This window comes from Microplitis mediator, chromosome 6 (assembly GCF_029852145.1).
Source record: "Microplitis mediator isolate UGA2020A chromosome 6, iyMicMedi2.1, whole genome shotgun sequence".
NCBI classification, from domain to species: domain Eukaryota; kingdom Metazoa; phylum Arthropoda; class Insecta; order Hymenoptera; family Braconidae; genus Microplitis; species Microplitis mediator.
This window is the reverse complement of record NC_079974.1, coordinates 18,030,829-18,048,345: the sequence shown is the minus strand read 5'-3', so window position 1 is coordinate 18,048,345 and position 17,517 is coordinate 18,030,829. Positions and strand designations below refer to the sequence as shown.

Here is a 17,517-nt window from a genome sequence, read left to right as displayed (position 1 = left end):
AGTTATCCCTTCTTCTGCTTCATAATTCTCTTTGTAATTTTTCCACCCTGTCTAATGTAATTAATTAGTATCACATTTGTCTCTCCTTCAAATATATTTATTACTTTTTCATAAGTACTTCCTCCTTCCACTTCCAAAATAATTTTCTTCATTTCTTCTACTAGCTCTGCTTCCATTTTTTCCTTTTTCTTACATTCCAGAACATGGCACAGGTCTTCTTCCTCATTTTTACATATTCTGCATCATGTTTCTGTTCTTTAAATCCTTTGCTCTTTGATCTGCTAATTTTGCCGCCCATTCTTGTCCTGATCTTTAATTTCTCCTTTCAGTTTCTTGTCTCTCCCCTAATTTTCCTCCCCTATTTCTTGTTTAATTTCTTTTTACATACTGTGATATTTTTACTTGTCATTCTTAATTATAAATACTCTAATTAATTTTGTTAATTAATAATTACTATATAAAGGATTTTTAAAATATTAAAAATAGATTATTTTGCCTGAAGGGTTTATTTAACAATAAAAAATCAACGACAGATACAATATTGCCAGTTGTTGAGGCTCGTGAACATTCGCTTAAATTGTCTTACAATGAAGCCACATAACAGTAAGGATTTACCAAGTGTATAATCATCAGTTCACATTAAGATTAACGAGAAAAAATATTTTTATAATCCATTGTATCGCACAAGTGATAAACGATTTTAGTTGTGGTGCAAAAAAAAAAATCGTAAACTCATGACGATTATGAATTTATATTTTTTCAATTTAATTCAACGCTCACTGGTACACATGCCCAATAATAATAAATAATTATTTATTATATACTGATGTCTGATGGTGAAAAGTGCAGATCATCATTTTATAAAAATTTATCACAAGTAAAACGGAACCCTCACAAAAACGGAAACGTTTTTATTTTTTTAAATTATTTAATTATTTTAGATGATCGGCACTTTCCCTGAATTCTGAATATAAATCATCTTACACTTTATAATTACACAAAATATATACAATTCTTAATTATTAAAAAATATAATTATCCAGATAATTATTTTAAATTATAAACTCTTATAGAGTTTTTATTCCTTGCGAGTTTTCCGTTTAATTTAATAATTAATTTTTTTTTAAAATTATTTCCAATATTTATTGAACTTCCTCAATTTAATTAATTGTATTTATTTTATGCATTTGCTTTCTCTCCTTCAGTGACGGTGGTCGCTGTTGAAACAGCATCACCTCCACTGGAATTATCTGAGCAAGCCAACGATGGGAATCGTGCGAATAATGCCGCACGATATTTGGGGTGACTAAAATAAATAATAGATATTAATTATCAATCAATCATTCAATTAATAATAAATAAATAATTACCTGATACCATAGACGATAGGATTGTAGACAGCATTGGCTTTAGCAAACACAGACCCCCAGATAGTGAAAAGTGGACTGATAGTCGCACTCTCAAAGACACCCGCGTAATTGATCACCAGGTATGGCGTCCAAGCCATGAACCACAGGGAAATTGTTGTTAAAGCAACCTGTAATTAATTAATCAATTAGTCATATTTCCTGGTTACTTGTTTAGATAAATTAATCACTAATTAATTACCTTAGCAAGTTTGCATTCCGCACTTTGGTTCTGGTTTTCCTGTGATCTCAATGATGCGACGTTCATTTTCTTCGCCTGCTCACGCATGTTTTTCTCGTGGGCAGATACCGCCGCGATAATGAAGTAGTAACTGTAGATAATTAGAAAGAGCGGCAAGAAGTAGACAAACACCGAGTATGCTAATATGTATGACCGGGAGAACCAGTCCTTGGTGATGTAGTCGGTACCACACGCAGTCATGTTGCCTTCAGGTACATATCTGTAATTTTATTTACTTATCTATCAGTATTGTCATTTAATTTATTTATTAATTAGTCAGTTATTTTTTACCTGTTCCACCCGAAGAGCGGGAAAACAGTCCATGCAAGGCAGAAAAGCCAGATTCCTAGTATACGCAATAGTGCGCCGCCAACAGTCAGCGGTTTACCAGATAAACCCTTAACAATAACATTGTATCTGTCGAATGCAATCGCTGTCATTGACCAAATAGAGGTACATCCGAATAGGGATCCAGCACAGGCATATAGTTGGCACATCAGTGGACCAAAGACCCAGGTTTCGTAGATGCAATTGACGATCTGATAAGTAAATAATTTAGTTTAGTTTATTTGTAACAATTAGGTATTTTTGGTGATGGATGATGGAGGCATACCATGGGTGGTGCCATGCAGAACATCATTAAAAAGTCTGCGAAAGCGAGGTTGACAACCAGTAGATTGCTGGGTGTTCGTAAACTTTTAGTCGATGTAAAGATAAAGACAACCATTCCATTGCCGATAACGGATACGATACCAAGACAACCGATTACCAACCCGAGGATCGCGTGCCATAGTGGATTCATCGGTGGGAATTGATACCAGTGGGCGTCAACCAGGTGCATCATCTCCGGTAGGACTTTGTCGACTACCGTTTGATTGCCAGATCCACGTGACCAACCACCGCCGCTGCCATATGCGGCAAAACTGGGACCCGTTAACACTGTCATCTTTGAACTAAGTAACAAAAATTAAAAAAAATTTAACACTTTATCTGTGGCAGCTTATAAACTTTTGATACTTACTTTTAGTTTTAAAATTCTTGGAAAAAATTGTAACTAGACAGACTAATCCAAGTGTTGTGTTAAAGCACGGGCGCACAAATTTAGCGAGAGGATTATTGGTAAGGAAGACGGAGCTGATGGCCCACTGTCAGATGCAGCTCGTCCTGTCGGTCCGAGTTCTCTTTAAATATTAGACGCTAGTCCAACAAGTACTGACAATTTGTACCCCCAGGTTTAACGTTAACACCCCCCTCGGTATCCTCGCTTGTAAATATATGTACTTTAACTTACGTATAAGTCTCCAAATAGTCTTAAGACATTGTTTATTGAGTTAAAGAGGACTTAAGAATACCTGAGGACACCTTGCGTGCTCCAAACTGAAACCTTATAATTTAATCAACAACTATAGTCTAGATAAATTCGTATATTTTATTAAAGAAAATAAATAAGAAATTTATTATTTCCTCAAGAACAAGATCAAGATCACTTGATAACTACATTTAATCCGTTTTACTTCAAATACTCACTCTATACTTGTTTTTAATCATTTTTTTTTTTTACAATCATGAAATACGTTAGCAAATGAATATTATTTATTAATTATTTCTTGTTATAATTATTAATTATATCACATTATATGGTTTCATAGACGGACTTTAAGTTAAGTAGCTTAAAAAATACTTTGAAATTATTATAAGTTTGTCCTTGAACTTTAATAGTATGAATAATTATTTTTATAAATACGTAATTATGTTTTTTTTTACAGTTTGAGGGATTTGTTGCTTTTTAAAACTTGAAGTGTTCATTTTTAGTGATAGCGGATTGTAATTCCTCATGTTCCGAATCTCATACTGGTTTTTAGGCTTCGTAGTTTTTGATGACCGCTACATTAATTATCGCAATCAGTTCGTTAGTTTGAATAATATCGTCATCAAGAATTTCGAGGAATCATTGCAATGTTTCTGATATTTTTTTCGGATGTTTCTGATATTTACTCGCTGGTTTAATTTAAAATTCACGTGACATCTTGATCATTTCTATTAATTTCGGAAAGAAAATTTAATTTATCGGGCATAATCATGAGCAAAATTTTTAAAAAAGATCCCTATTGATTATTTTAAAATTTTCGAATTCGCAACTTTTTTTGAGCGGAAGTTTCGGGGCTGGCCCGCGAGGTCGACCGTTTTTTAGTTTTTTTTAATGAAACTACATGTGAAGTATCAAATTAAAGCTTATGATCAATCGATTCTGATATTTATTATTTTTAAATAAATTTTCAAATAATTGAGAACGTAGCGGATATCGCGTGCCAAATGCCAAAAAGGCGTATAATTTTTTTTTTGTGCCAATCGTTTTGTAGACATGTTTTAAGTCTAAAAATGAAGAAAAAATTTCCAAAGCCAAAAAGGCGTATGTCTCAAATACTAGTTCTCCACCATACGCTCCGCATGGCGTTGAATATAAGAACGAATATTGAACTTTATTATCTCTAGCTTATAATTATTAATTATTTGGGAATTTCCTAGTTGATTAGAAATTAAAGTTGATGATTATTTTAATTACATTGGACTGTACAAGATGATGAAAAATTAAAGTTACTACCATCGAAAATGTTTACTTTTTCAAAATTTTTTTTCATACAAATCTTCCCCGGACAATTTTAAAGACTGTTTTTCGGAATTTTTAAAAATCCTGATTTTTTTATACGCCTTTTTGACGTTAGTAAGTCAAAAATTTTTTTTTCTGCAGATCTTTACGTTTTGAGCGATTCCAAAGGAATGGCAAAAAAAAATTTTTATACGTCCTTTTGGCATGGAACCCTATCTAACTGCTGTAATACGCCCTTTTGGCACTTGGCACGCGATATGAGATGATACTGACGTTAGCAGACGTCTAATAATTTTTGGATTTTTTTTTAGACGATAAAACATAAAAAAAAAAAATGTTTTAAAAAATTGCACCTGTAGTTTTCTAAATTTTCTACGTGTGCATACTTTTATTTTATTTTTTGCAATTGATTTGTTGAAATCCAAAAATTCAAAAATTTTGAAATACCTGCTAACTTCAGGATCATGATATAAGACAATTTATAAACTTTAAAAAATTAATTAAAATAATAAAATTGAAAAATGCGCGTACAGATTTTTCAATTTTTTAAATTCGCATTTTTTAATTTTTATTCCATTCAAATTTCATTTATTTATTTAAAAATTTTAAAAATTGCTAATTGTCGGGTACATTGACGCTCATAATTTTTATTAAAAAAAAAATTAATTTCATGTCGATTTATTTTTTACAAAGCGCCATATTGTCGATGTATCGATTATTTTTAAAAATCGATAGTCATTCAAAAATAATTTTCGCGGGAAAAATAATAAATATAACCTATATATCAAAGAGGAACCACTTGTAGATCGGTAAGAAATTGATAAATTATTTATTTAAATTAATTATCAAATTAAAATTAAAAATTTTGCTGTTGAATTTTAGATAAAAGTTCGAGTAATTAATTAATTAATTTAAAAAACAATAAAAATGTCAGAAAGTAATCAAGAAGAATTAATGGAGTCAGATGATGATGAATCCACTCCTAAAACAGTATCAGAAGTACTGGAGGAAATTACCCAGGCATGGCAGAACGAAAAGTCAGCACCAGAAATTTTGAAACACATGTCCGATCACGTAGACTGTCTTCTCCATCACATAACTTGCATGGAAAAAAATATTGAACCTCTTCCTAAAGACGACTTGCGTGTCACGATTCATAAAATGGAGATAGATCGCATCAGATATCTAATATCTAGTTATCTAAGAACGCGGTTAGAAAAAATAGAATTATATGCTATCGATATCATCAAAGAAGAAGCGAAACGCAGCGAAAACGATCGCTATTTATCAGACGCTGAGTTAAAATTTGCTAGAGACTGGGCCATGAACATGGAGACACTTTTAAAGAGCATCGTTCTGCAGCATTTACCGGGAACTTTTCAAGAACTGGAGATTGATAAGTTGACTGTCAAGCCCAATTTGAATTCCCACGTGTTTATTCGCGCAAATAAAACTGTCGAGGGTGTGATAATACCGGGAACTGATGAAGAATTAAATATTGCAGAAGGATCTCAGCACCTTGTCCAGTATAAGGCTATCGCGCATTTAGTCAAAGATGGTTCTGTTAAATTACTTTAGTAATAACAAGTGCATAAGGTATAAATTAATGATACTGCAGTTAGCAGACGTCTAATAATTTTTGAATTTTTTTTTTAAACGATAAAACATAAAAAAAAAGTATTTGACAAAATTGCACCTGTAGTTTTTTAAATTTTCTACATGTGCATATTTTTATATTATTTTTTTGAAATTGATTTGTTGAAATACGAAAATTCAAAAATTTTAAAATGTCTGCTAACTTCAGTATCATATAAATTACTATTTTTATATTAAACTATTGTGTATTTAATAATAAAAAATTTACATTTATATTTATAAACTGTTTTTATAAATATATTATTTTTGTGTCTTAAAAAAAATAATTACTTATAAGTACAAGAGAGCTTAGTGATTTATATAATAAGTAACTCAAAAAATATATATTATTAATATTAATATTAAATCTATTTAGATCACCGAGTATTGTATAAAAATTGGTACTTTTATTTTAAAATATTTAAGTTAAAGACCCAATTATTGACAATTTTATTTAAATATTTACTCTTTAACATTTTTAAAAGTTATAAATATTTAAATATAATCTTTGGAATATATAAGTCTAGAAAATTGACTTATATTTTTTTTTAAATTATAAAAGAAAGAAAACAAAAATTTGTGATATCAGTAACTGGTACATTTTATTGATAATCTATTATCAATATTAAAAATAATAAATAAATTATATATATACAGATATATAATATCTAATATATTTGTTATTCTGTCAATAATTGGGGGTTTCTTTATATAAATATATATTTGTAATGTTTTTTTAAGTATTATTGTCTTAAGAAAAAAATTGTTCGTTTAAATTGACGAATGTGAGGGATAATTAATTTAGTAATTACGCAAATCAGTTCAAAGTATTTTTTATTTTTAAATTTTCTGACGCTGATTCAGATCCATGAGAAGTTATTTGAAATTTTAAAAGTTGCAACGAAAAAAAAAAAATAATGACACTAAAAATAGCAGACGTAAAAATTTTCTATAAATATTTACTTTGTTTATTAAAAAATATTAAATTTTCAGTTGTCTGCTGCTCTCATTATCACAGTAAATATTTTTTACCCAAAAATATATAGAACTGATTGAATAATTACTAATAATTTAAATTGTACTTGAGTTTAAAAAAAAATGAGTCTTGATAATGTGAAAATATTTAGAAAAAGTAAGTAATTAAATAAGTACTGTAAGTATAAGAATAAGTAAAATTAAAAAAAAAATATACGGAGAGTAAAACTTAAAAAAAATGGACTTATGACTTTGGTGTTCCATTGACTAAGTGAGGCGGCGGTTCATCGGCAGTGAAGTTTCTATTGTAAGTTTCCTGTGATATTAATTTTAATTTATCATTCATCGCTCTTCCAGTTTCCTTAAGCATTCGACTAAAGTATCCATCCTGGTTCTGTAATAATAAATGAGGATGATCGAATTCAACGATCCTTCCACTATCCATCACCAGTACCCGATCACTGTCCATGATCGTATTGAGACGATGAGCGATTGTTAGTACAGTACAATTTTTAAATTTATTTCTAATAGTTTTCTGGATGAGCTCGTCTGTCGCAGGGTCAACATTGGCCGTAGCTTCATCCATAATAAGAATTTTATTGTTACGCACAATAGCACGTGCCAGGCACAATAATTGCCGCTGACCAGCGCTGAAGTTACTCCCACCCTGAGTGACGATGTAGTCCAGCGAAGGGGCAGCACTTTTTAATTCGACTTCTTCTAAAGCTGACCAGATACTCGCGTCATCGTACTCATGAAACGGGTCAAGATTATCCCGTAGAGTTGCCGAGAAAAGAATCGGCTCCTGAGGTATTATCGATAATTTGCTTCTCAAATCATGTAGGCCAATTTTATTTGTACTTAGACCGTCTATATAAATATTACCATCGACTTTTGTTAAATTAAATAGCGCGGAAATTAAAGAGGATTTACCAGCACCAGTGCGGCCGACGATTCCCACTTTAATTCCAGCATCAAAAGTAACATTCAAATCTTTAAGTACCGGTGCATCATCTTCATTGTACTTCAAGTAGACATGATCAAACTTAATTTGTCCATGACTGGGCCATGTCGATGGTGGTTTTTGATTAACGTCACTTTCAAAGGGTCCTTCTTTATCAAGTTTTGTAAACTGCAATACTCTCTCTACACTTGTCATCTGTGTCATCGCCTCGGCAGTTGTTCTTATTCCGAACTGACACATGCCACAAAGAATAAGAATTTGGGACACAACTAGACCAACTGACCCAGCAAAAGTATTTTCATTGTCTATTATAATAAAACTGTATATCGTACAGGCAACGAATGTTATCGTAACGGCGTCCAGCCACAACGAGAACCAGGCACTCGTGAAAACAATCATTGAGAACGCACTTGTGTGCACATCTTGATAAGAATCAAACTCTTTTCGTACCAATTCCTGACTATTTCCCGATCTGATGGTCGTCAGTCCTGCCATTGATGAACTTACGTGCGTAAAAACAGGACTCTTGACTACACCTTCAAGCCGCTTGACATCTTGGGCTGTTGCTAAATATATATTTTTAATTATCCAATAAAATATTATCATGACAATTATAAAAAAAACCATCCACCAATGGACGATTATTATTTGGACAAATATTCCAAGCATTATCGCGTAAATTTGTATCGCCTCGACCATACACTTTGGTAACTGTTCGTCGACACACCCAATGTCTTTTGAAAATCTGTTTAATATCCTGCCCGACGAGGTGGTATTGAAAAACTTCATTGGCGCTTGTAATAAACAAGCAAACATTGAATTGTGCAAATTTTTACTTGCATTCATACAAACTTTGTAGAACATTAAATTTCTGGCTGTTATCATAATTACGCACAGCCCAATCAGAATCCCGTATATTGTCAGAGCCGTATTTTTATCATAAAAGGCTTCATCACCAGCCATAGTTTGATTGGCTAAAAGCGTTTGATTTATTGCATCTTGTAGATCAACACTCGTATCATTATCCGAAGTAACTGATGTTGAGTTTCCATCTAAAGTACCGAGTGTATCATTTGCAAATGATTTATCATGCATTCTAAATTTGATTTCTTCTTGCGTAGTCCAGTAAGCGACCCAGTAATCAGAACCGCTGCTCCCAATCTGCCCGAGGATCGTAAACAGCAACCAGGTGAGCAGCATAACAAACGACCCGCCTGCTCTGAAATATTTCCAGACCAGCGCTTTATTTAAGTTACCCTTAGCCATGAGTTCCTGAGTCTCTTCAGGCTCCTCGCTCTCGTCTTCGGAGAGTCCGTTTGACATGTAAGAGGTATCAGTGGATGGCGTAATCTCCCTGTCAACAGACGAACTCTTTTCCGATCCCTCAGTGCTATTAGAATGCATCAGTTTAAAATGCTGCTGGTCGAAGCTTTCATAGGAGCCTTGTTTCTCAATCACTCCATTGTTCACCATGACAATCAAGTCAACATCTTTCAAATACTGGACTTGATGTGTAACTAGTATACGTGTTTTATTACCTAAAAATCCCTTGATACAATTTTCGAATAAACTTTTTCCGACTTGGGTGTCAACAGCCGACAGTGGATCATCCAGCAAATAAATGTCAGCCTCCCTATAAACAGCTCTTGCTAAATTAATACGCGCTTGCTGTCCACCACTCAATGCAGCACCACGTTCACCGACTAGTGTTTTGTCTCCCTGAGGTAGTTGTACAAAGTCTTTTAATAAGGCACAAGCTTTCGTCACTTGACGATAACGTCTCTCGTCATACGGCTGCCCAAATAAAATATTATTTCTCACCGAGCCCGAGAACAGCCACGGCTCTTGACAGGCATACGACACACGTCCGCCAATTGTCACGTGTCCGTGATTGGCAGGTAGCTCACCTAAAATTAACTGCAACAGCGAACTTTTACCAGCACCAACTGGACCAATAAGGGCACACAATTGTCCAGCATTTATTGTAATATTAATGTTGTGCAACGTGTTGGCAATTGAGTTTTCTTCCCACGAGGCACTTCCGTCTTTTATTTTTACCACGGATTTATCAGCAGGTGATGATGATATCATCAGCGGTTTATTGTCTTGTAACAGTAAAAATTTCTCCAAGCGTTTTATTGATACCAGAGATTCGGCGATTGCTGATATTGCTTGTGGGCAATAAATTGCCATTGTCAATTGCAGTCTATTCAAATGCTGTGCTATTGAAAATACAATATCCGCAGATGGAGTATTGCCAGCAAGTACATACGCCATTATTGTAAAATAAAGTGTTATTCGTTCAGTAAATACAAATGTCGCGTAATTGAAGCCTCTTAAATACGACATTATTGTCAGTATGTCTATTTCATATTTACGGGCAAGTGATACCAATTGTTGAAATGGTTTTTCCCATGTATACATTTTTATAACTTGTATTCCATTTATTATTTCAGTCATCAAACGTACTCGTTCATCAGTACGCTTAGCTATTTTATTACGGAATTTGTATGTCCATTTACTTAAATATAATTGCAGTGGTATAGTTTGTAGTATCATAAAAAATATACCAATTAGTATGGCAACTTTGACGCTTTGCCAAATTAAAAATGCTGTGGCTATAACTTGGAACGGAAGTATCCAGAGATAATGAAGGAACATAAATAAATAATCGAATCTTGATACATCGTTTGATAACAAATTCATTATTTGTCCACCGGCTATCGTACTAGCGGCTGAGGTTGATAATTTAAGCATCTGAAAAAATTATTGTTTAATTATTTTATAATGACATATTTATTTATTTGTGTTTTTGTTGTACCTTTCGGTAAACCAATGATGAACATGCGACTCGTACGCGCATTCCAAACTCGGTTTGTTTTGAATTCATGTGGTGCTCAAGTAGACCGATAAAACACGATAAGGAAATTACGATTGTTGCGTATGTGTAAGCATTGCTAATCGAACTATTGGATCGTGGATCGAAGTGCCAGATAAGAAGCCCCATTACGAACGGTTGGAGTATTCTGATAAAAATAAATGTTGTGCATATATTTGAAAGTTTATTTATTACATAATCACTTTAGCGGTAGATTGTGTGCCAAGGGATGAAAGTAAACGATTTCAGACCAGGGTGAAGTTGGAGGACATCACCCGGAGTCTGAAATCGTGTTTCATTCTGAGTTACACTCTAGATTTTTCATGATTACCTGCATTGGGACTTAAAGTTTCAGTAGCAGGCAGTCAGAAACAAGTCAATTAAAACCAGAGGTGTCATTAACTATTAGCCTAAGTATTTTTTATAAAACTAGTGGTACCATTAGTAAACTAATGATCAGAAATTACTATCAAACAAATGACAAGTATCATAGTTGAAGTTGCGAAAGCCTTCAGTCAGCGGACAGACATTATTTTTGATCATACCTGCGCCGAAAGTTTAAATTCCTGCCCTGTTTAGAGGGAAGAAAGTCGTTCTGTTCTATTATGAGAGGCAAAAATTTAAACTTTCAGGTACAGATCGCGGGTTGGAATGTCCCACTTTCCTCCCTTGGTGTGGAGTATACTGTGATTCTTCCCAAGGGACGAAACAAGTTTGTTTCTGACTGCTGACTGAAGGCATTCACAATTTACACGTTTTCGAGGCATTCGACTGAAATTCGCTTGTAGCGACTGACTGTAAAGTTACTGAAACTTTAAGTTTCGATACTGGTATCATGGAAATAATAAGTCTCATTTTTACTTAATTTTAATTGATAAAAAAAATTTATTTGTAATTACTTACCTTAATGCAGTACACAAAGCTACCCAAAATCCAAAATATAAATATGGCAGTAAGTATGTACTTCGTAGGGCTGTGAATAATCTTGGTGATCTTTTTTCTTCACGCGCGGTATCTTGTTCTTTTTTCCAGTTTCTAAAATAAATAATGAGACAAAAAATTTAATTATTGACATTTTATTCAGAGATAAAAAATTTTCATATGATTTTTGTAAGTTAAAAAATCTAAATAAAAAATTAATGTGCATTACGCAGATATATTATTGATAGAAAATTTTTACGTAATTTTAGTGGTAGGCTGTTTTTATAAAAGATTAAATTTTCTATAAAATATTGATGTAAGCCATCAATTTAGTTTTCATAAATGTATAAATATGTCATGATAACAAATGTCAATTGAACTGACCTTTTCTTACAATGTATATTTTTAGAATCTATACATCGATAAACAGTAAAAAATTGTACTCTATTGTTAATTATACAGAAAAGCTAATGGAATATATCAAACTCTTCATATATATATACATATATATGACTTAAATGATTCATAATAAGGAAAAGTAATTAGAGGAAAACAGATATTTTTAAAGAAGACATTTTGCAAGACCACAAGAAAGCAAAAAATAAAAAAACTCTACTCTATTCCCAAGTAAAAGCATTTTCCAAAATTACCTTTCGAGAACATCTCCAAGTAGTTCGCTACGGTCGTCAGGTAAAACATTTGGCAAATCTTTAGCCTGCAGATCATGAGTTCTTCCATAAGAGAACAATGGGTTTAACCACCTGTTGAATGCATTATATAAATATTTAATTACAACTTAATTACCCGTAAAAAAATAATACCACGATTGCTTTTTTGCAAATCACTCGGCAAGAAAATTTTTTCGCGTTTAATTAATTTTACACTTACAAAATAAATAAATAAATGAACAAATAAATGAATAATTATTTGAATAACGAATAATTACCAAAATATTAATTTACTAAAAATATTAGCTGTCAATCGTGGATTTGGATTATCGTATTTCTTGCTGCTGTCCATCACTTATCGCTTATTGATCCGAGATTATTGATTTCAATTAAACTTTTAATCGTCGTCGTGAATATTATTCATGAATTTAATTCTGTTATCACATATGAGTATTAAAATATATATATGTATGTATATATATATGAATGATCTAATCAGCAATAAAAAATGTTACATGGGTTATACATGACGATATGTATCCGACTGCTCATGACTTGAACTGCTGGTCTACTACGTGATTACTGAACTGAAATAATAAAATCCCTTCTTTGATATATTTAATTGTATACATATATTTATATATTTATATATACTTAGGTATATATAAATAATACTTACTTGATCTTTGCACATTTATTTGCCGAGACTAAATAATGTTTTTTTAATCAGCTGACAGCATCGATAATTCAAATTCAAAAACTTAAAATTTTTCTACTTATGTAAAATAAAAAGTAATTTTTATTTGAATAAAAAAAAATTTTATTTATTCATAATTAGAAAAAAAATACAATAGATGATTTTTAAATGTCACTTACTATTGATCGTTCTGTTGTCAACTGCCATTGGTTATTTTTTTTAGATAAAGTATAAAAAATAAATAATTAGATAATTAGTTGACTAAAACTGGCGTCCTTTTGTCCAGGTGCGCGTACGTCAAAACAAACCTTTTATTTATGGACAATTAATAAGTAAATTATTTTATCACTAAAAAGTCCCTCGGGTATTTAATAATTTATCATATTTTTGTTATAAATTTTTTTTTAAATATTTATTGACGTTTGTTTAATTTTGAATTTTTAGTTTTCAGTGAATACGGGGTAAAAAAAAGTGGAAATGTTAAGAGGTTATGTAAATAATAATAGAAGCTTTAATTATTTTTGTAATGATTCAAATTGTTTGATGAGTTACTGGAGATGGCATTTTCACTGAGAGCTGGTACCAATTGGTGTCATGATTTTCCAAAACTTGCTAGGGAATCTGGATTCTATTTCAATTCTCATCGCAATAAAGTACGAGTCGATTGGAATCGGATAAGTGAGTCTTTAATTTACACTCCAAGATCGTTGCCCCAGTTTTTGATCCTTGGAAAATTACTGATAACGTTTTGCTGCTTGTAGATTTAAATTTAATAAGAAAAAGCGAATTAAATTATCGCCGATTAAAAAATTCCGCGGTTTTAATTTCGATCATAGCGTTGTTTACTTTCAATTTCATTCATATATTTGCTGATGATATCAAATTGAATAATGATTAAATCTTATCTCAATGTCAATATTTACAGTCATATATTATTCAATATTTTATTTTTCATTCATCCGTATTTTATTACTACACCAAATATAACAGTAATTTTTATTTAAAATTTAAATTGACCGGGAAAATTTAAATAAAATAAAATATCAAAAACTGGACGGAATGATTAATTTGATGACTTATAATTATATTTTTTTTAAATAGGCGGTATCGATATCGATCGATTGATACGAGAACGAGATTTTTCAACAATAGATGAGAATATAAATAATGTAGTAGACTATCATTTGGAAACGGAGTACGACATAAAAATACTGGACCCAAATTTTGTTAAATTATTTCGACTGGCCCAATTGTCTGTTGAGTATTTACTTTACTGCAAGCAGTATCTAGATCATAGCGTAATTATATTAAAAGATGAGCTGCGTTCAAAGCTTGAGGACAACGTGAAGTTAAAAAAAAGTCTTGCTGCTGCTGAGGATTCAGTCAAAGAATTGAAAGATAAAATGCGTGATAATTATAAATTATTTGAGAAGACATTGGTCGATTCACATGGAGAGATCCACAAGTGTCCTTATTGTCCGAAGTCATTCAAAGCGGCTATTTTTACAAACTTACATATCAATAGACGGCATTCAAATTCACCGCAGGTGTCTATTTTGTCGCCGGTACACGATCAGTACAAAGCAGAGACTGAAAAACTTCATAATGAAATAAAAACTTTGAAAGAAAGACTCAATCAGACTGAAAGAATTGTCAGAAATGAATCGAGTAAAATGTATGACAGTATTGAGTTTAGAGATAAATATTGTGAGAAAAATTCTGATGCTACGAAAAATAATAATCAGGATAAAATAGAAGAGGAGCATCGTAAATATCGGGAAGAAATAACGAATTTAACTTCAATGTTATTTAGCGAGATAAGAAATTTAAAAGTCGATGATAAAAAACATCAGAAAGCTGATGATGATGCTGAGAAATTTAAAGAATTGTTGAAGTCCCAGGAGAATGAGATGCAGAGACTGCGTGATCAGATACAGGAGTTGTCAAGTAAACCGACGCCGAATATTGAGAGTATAGAAGTTAAATTGAAGGCTCAAGAAGATTACTGGCAGTCTAAAATAAATCAGTTGGAGAGCCAGCATACGAAAGATATTGAAAATTTATCTAATCAGTTGAAAGTCACCCAAGAGTCAGCAGATCTTATGAAAGATGACTACGTAAAGAAAATTAAGGATCTGGAAGAGCGATCTATGGACAGTGGGAGATTTCTAAGTCCGAAAATGTCACCAGCTCGTCAGAGACGAAGAGCTGGAAACTTTGTTAGCAGTATCGTTGAAAAGTCCAAAGAATCTGATCATTTAAAAATTAGTAAACTTGATGAAGATGATAGGTCTGATAGCGATGATGATAAATCTGATGAAGTTTCAACTCCGACGTCGATAAATAAATTTAAAAGGATACTTGTCACTTCTGCTGATGTTCATGACAACGTTTCCGGTAAAAATCAACAGAGAGGGAGTTTTAAAAATAGCAAAGGAGTTTTGGGAATTAGATCTGCGGAGAATGAAATGAATTTTAATAGGTGGAGTGTCGACGCTGAAGTTAAAGAAGATAAAAAAGATGAGCCGAGTATTATTGATAAGAAATTTGACATTAGAGGGAATTTTAAGGCCCCAGTCACTAGTCATGGTACCAAAGAAACTGAAAAAAATAGAATGGATGTTACGAGTGAAGAGGAAAGTGAATCTAACTCTGGGACGAGTGCTTCGGAAACTGAAAATTCAGGAAGTCAGTCAGAATCTGAGTCTGAGACTGATGAATCTGATGGATCAAGTGGATCAGAAGGATCTACGACGACAGAGTCTGAAGAAAAAGTTTGCACGAAGGATACGGACTCGAAGGAAGATATTAAAAGAAAAATATGGGAAGCTTTCGAACAAAAATTACGGGACCTGGGTGTTGATCCTGAATGCGATGAGATTTCCGAAGAAACTTACAGGCGGTCGATCGAGATGGTCAAGCACCACCGCGGCCTCACGTCGAGAAAGTTACCCAGGTTTGAAGAAATCCGTCGTAAAATTTTGTACCAACTTCACAACAAATTTCCCAAACGAGAAGATGATAAAAAGGCGAGTGATAGAAGATCTCCGCTGAACAAACTTATGAGTAACGTTAAGTCTCGGGCTATCAAGGCTTTCGGTAATCAATCGCAGTCAGGTAATAAATCACCAGAGTCCCATGTGCCCAAATTAAAATCTAAAGTGATGAGTCCTGAAAGAGGTGTCGCTAATAAATTAAATATTGAGTTATTGCCTAAGAAGATGAGTCAAAATGAACTTAAACACCCGGTGAGACAGTTTCAGAGAAGAGGAAGTCGGGATGTTGCTGCTGACAATAAATTGATGTCGCCTGCTCACGAGAGATACACACCTAGTCCTAGCAAAGTCACTTCCAAGTCCAACTTCATTACCGACTCTACAGTAGTAGACTCTAAACAACTGTCACATTCCTATGAAAGTATAAAAGATTATCTAAGAGATTTCGGCAAAGCCAAATCATCCCCAGTTAAATCGCCTCTGAGATCTCCATATTTGAATAAATCTCTGGTGGCATCGACACCTCACAGAGCTGAAATAAATGTACTGCCTAGTCATCGTGCATCAATATCTGATTTGTCTAGTCCAATAGCAAAACCACGCGAGTCTAGTTTACCTAATTCACCTAAAAATAGTAAAAGTGTTTTGAAATCAACCAGCGGGTCTACTGGTAGTTTAGTTAAGAAAAAAGTCATATTTGATCTTGAATCAATGACTGATACTTCGGGAAAAAATGATAAATTATTAGAATTGAATGGATTTACTAATTCTTCATCTAATAATAATAATAATAATAATAATAATAATAATAATAATAATAGAATTACTAATGATGATGATGATAATGAAGAAGACAACGAGAGCGAAAGTGATTATGAAATTTCAAGTATTTCAGAAGAAAAATCCGATTGTAAAATAATTACACCGACAAATACTTCAAACATTTTATTAAAAACAGCACAGAGCGAAAAAATAGCTCAGATATCACGTAAAATAGAGTCTCAATTGAGTATTACGAGACGGAAACCTGCCGGAGCTGTTGAAGCCATGTTTACCAAAGACTTAAATCTACATGATAATAATTATTCAAATGAACAAGTAACGCATCAACCAACAGGATATTCATTTGATAGAAGCAATGACCAGAGTTTAAATAAAGTGACAAAACTTCCGCAACCTGCACCGAGAAATCAAAAATTAATTCGTTCAAATTCTCCTGATATTAAATCTCCAGATAGAGATTATAATTTGGATAGAGATATTGATGAAATTCTTGGCTTAAATTAAGACTTATTTATTTATTTATTTATTTATATGATAATAATTATGGTAATTATTTATTTATTACGGAGACCTGATCGCGCAAACTTAATTGTATTTTATTAATTTATTATTTATTACGTTAACTTGGTAATATTTTTTTATAAAATATTTTAAACTTATAGTCAAGTGCCTTCTAAGTCACTGAGTGTGTGTACAAAAATTATTTTTAATAAAAATAGTGACTGCTAAATAAAACAAAACTCGT

General features: G+C 32.4%; 4 protein-coding genes across 5 annotated transcripts; 2 read left to right on the top strand and 2 right to left on the bottom strand.

The window, feature by feature from the left end:
• Positions 1–487: 487 nt before the first annotated feature.
• On the bottom strand, positions 488–2,851 carry LOC130670109 (rhodopsin). The gene is made up of 6 exons (XM_057473313.1): positions 2,669–2,851; positions 2,261–2,600; positions 1,939–2,186; positions 1,609–1,867; positions 1,371–1,537; positions 488–1,306 (listed from the first exon to the last, which is right to left on the bottom strand). The coding sequence occupies exons 2-6, from the start codon at positions 2,591–2,593 to the stop codon at positions 1,180–1,182; spliced, it is 1,134 nt and encodes a 377-aa protein (XP_057329296.1). The 5' UTR covers positions 2,594–2,600; positions 2,669–2,851; the 3' UTR covers positions 488–1,179.
• A 2,101-nt stretch (positions 2,852–4,952) lies between these two features.
• Positions 4,953–5,951, top strand: LOC130669404 (DNA replication complex GINS protein SLD5). Its single transcript, XM_057472297.1, has 2 exons — positions 4,953–5,064; positions 5,138–5,951. Exon 2 carries the CDS (start codon positions 5,183–5,185, stop codon positions 5,831–5,833), a length of 651 nt encoding a protein of 216 aa, XP_057328280.1. The 5' UTR covers positions 4,953–5,064; positions 5,138–5,182; the 3' UTR covers positions 5,834–5,951.
• Positions 5,952–6,478: 527 nt separating this feature from the next.
• On the bottom strand, positions 6,479–13,112 carry LOC130669398 (ATP-binding cassette subfamily C member 4). The gene is made up of 7 exons (XM_057472287.1): positions 12,976–13,112; positions 12,812–12,883; positions 12,575–12,730; positions 12,279–12,389; positions 11,611–11,742; positions 10,651–10,855; positions 6,479–10,586 (listed from the first exon to the last, which is right to left on the bottom strand). Exons 3-7 carry the CDS (start codon positions 12,646–12,648, stop codon positions 7,110–7,112), a joined length of 3,999 nt encoding a protein of 1,332 aa, XP_057328270.1. The 5' UTR covers positions 12,649–12,730; positions 12,812–12,883; positions 12,976–13,112; the 3' UTR covers positions 6,479–7,109.
• Positions 13,113–13,160: 48 nt separating this feature from the next.
• On the top strand, positions 13,161–17,283 carry LOC130669399 (cilium assembly protein DZIP1L). Of its 2 annotated transcripts, XM_057472288.1 has the most exons (3): positions 13,161–13,357; positions 13,438–13,671; positions 14,095–17,283. In XM_057472288.1, the coding sequence occupies exons 2-3, from the start codon at positions 13,551–13,553 to the stop codon at positions 17,274–17,276; spliced, it is 3,303 nt and encodes a 1,100-aa protein (XP_057328271.1). In that variant the 5' UTR covers positions 13,161–13,357; positions 13,438–13,550; the 3' UTR covers positions 17,277–17,283. The 2 variants fall into 2 exon arrangements, with proteins under 2 accessions (XP_057328271.1, XP_057328272.1); XM_057472289.1 differs by lacking the exon at positions 13,161–13,357 and having other exon boundaries at positions 13,419–13,671.
• Positions 17,284–17,517: the final 234 nt, after the last annotated feature.

Excerpts from the sequence above, each read along its gene's own strand:
- LOC130670109 (XM_057473313.1), bottom strand. The coding sequence starts at position 2,593 with ATGACAGTGTTAACGGGTCCCAGTTTTGCCGCATATGGCAGCGGCGGT. Across the intron at positions 2,187-2,260 it reads TCTGCATGGCACCACCCATG|ATCGTCAATTGCATCTACGA; the intron begins GTATGCCTCCAT and ends TTTACTTATCAG. Across the intron at positions 1,868-1,938 it reads CCGCTCTTCGGGTGGAACAG|ATATGTACCTGAAGGCAACA; the intron begins GTAAAAAATAAC and ends ATAAAATTACAG.
- LOC130669404 (XM_057472297.1), top strand. The coding sequence starts at position 5,183 with ATGTCAGAAAGTAATCAAGAAGAATTAATGGAGTCAGATGATGATGAA.
- LOC130669398 (XM_057472287.1), bottom strand. The coding sequence starts at position 12,648 with ATGGACAGCAGCAAGAAATACGATAATCCAAATCCACGATTGACAGCT. Across the intron at positions 12,390-12,574 it reads TTTAGTAAATTAATATTTTG|GTGGTTAAACCCATTGTTCT; the intron begins GTAATTATTCGT and ends TGCATTCAACAG. Across the intron at positions 10,587-10,650 it reads CATCATTGGTTTACCGAAAG|ATGCTTAAATTATCAACCTC; the intron begins GTACAACAAAAA and ends TAATTTTTTCAG.
- LOC130669399 (XM_057472288.1), top strand. The coding sequence starts at position 13,551 with ATGGCATTTTCACTGAGAGCTGGTACCAATTGGTGTCATGATTTTCCA. Across the intron at positions 13,672-14,094 it reads AGTCGATTGGAATCGGATAA|GCGGTATCGATATCGATCGA; the intron begins GTGAGTCTTTAA and ends TTTTTTAAATAG.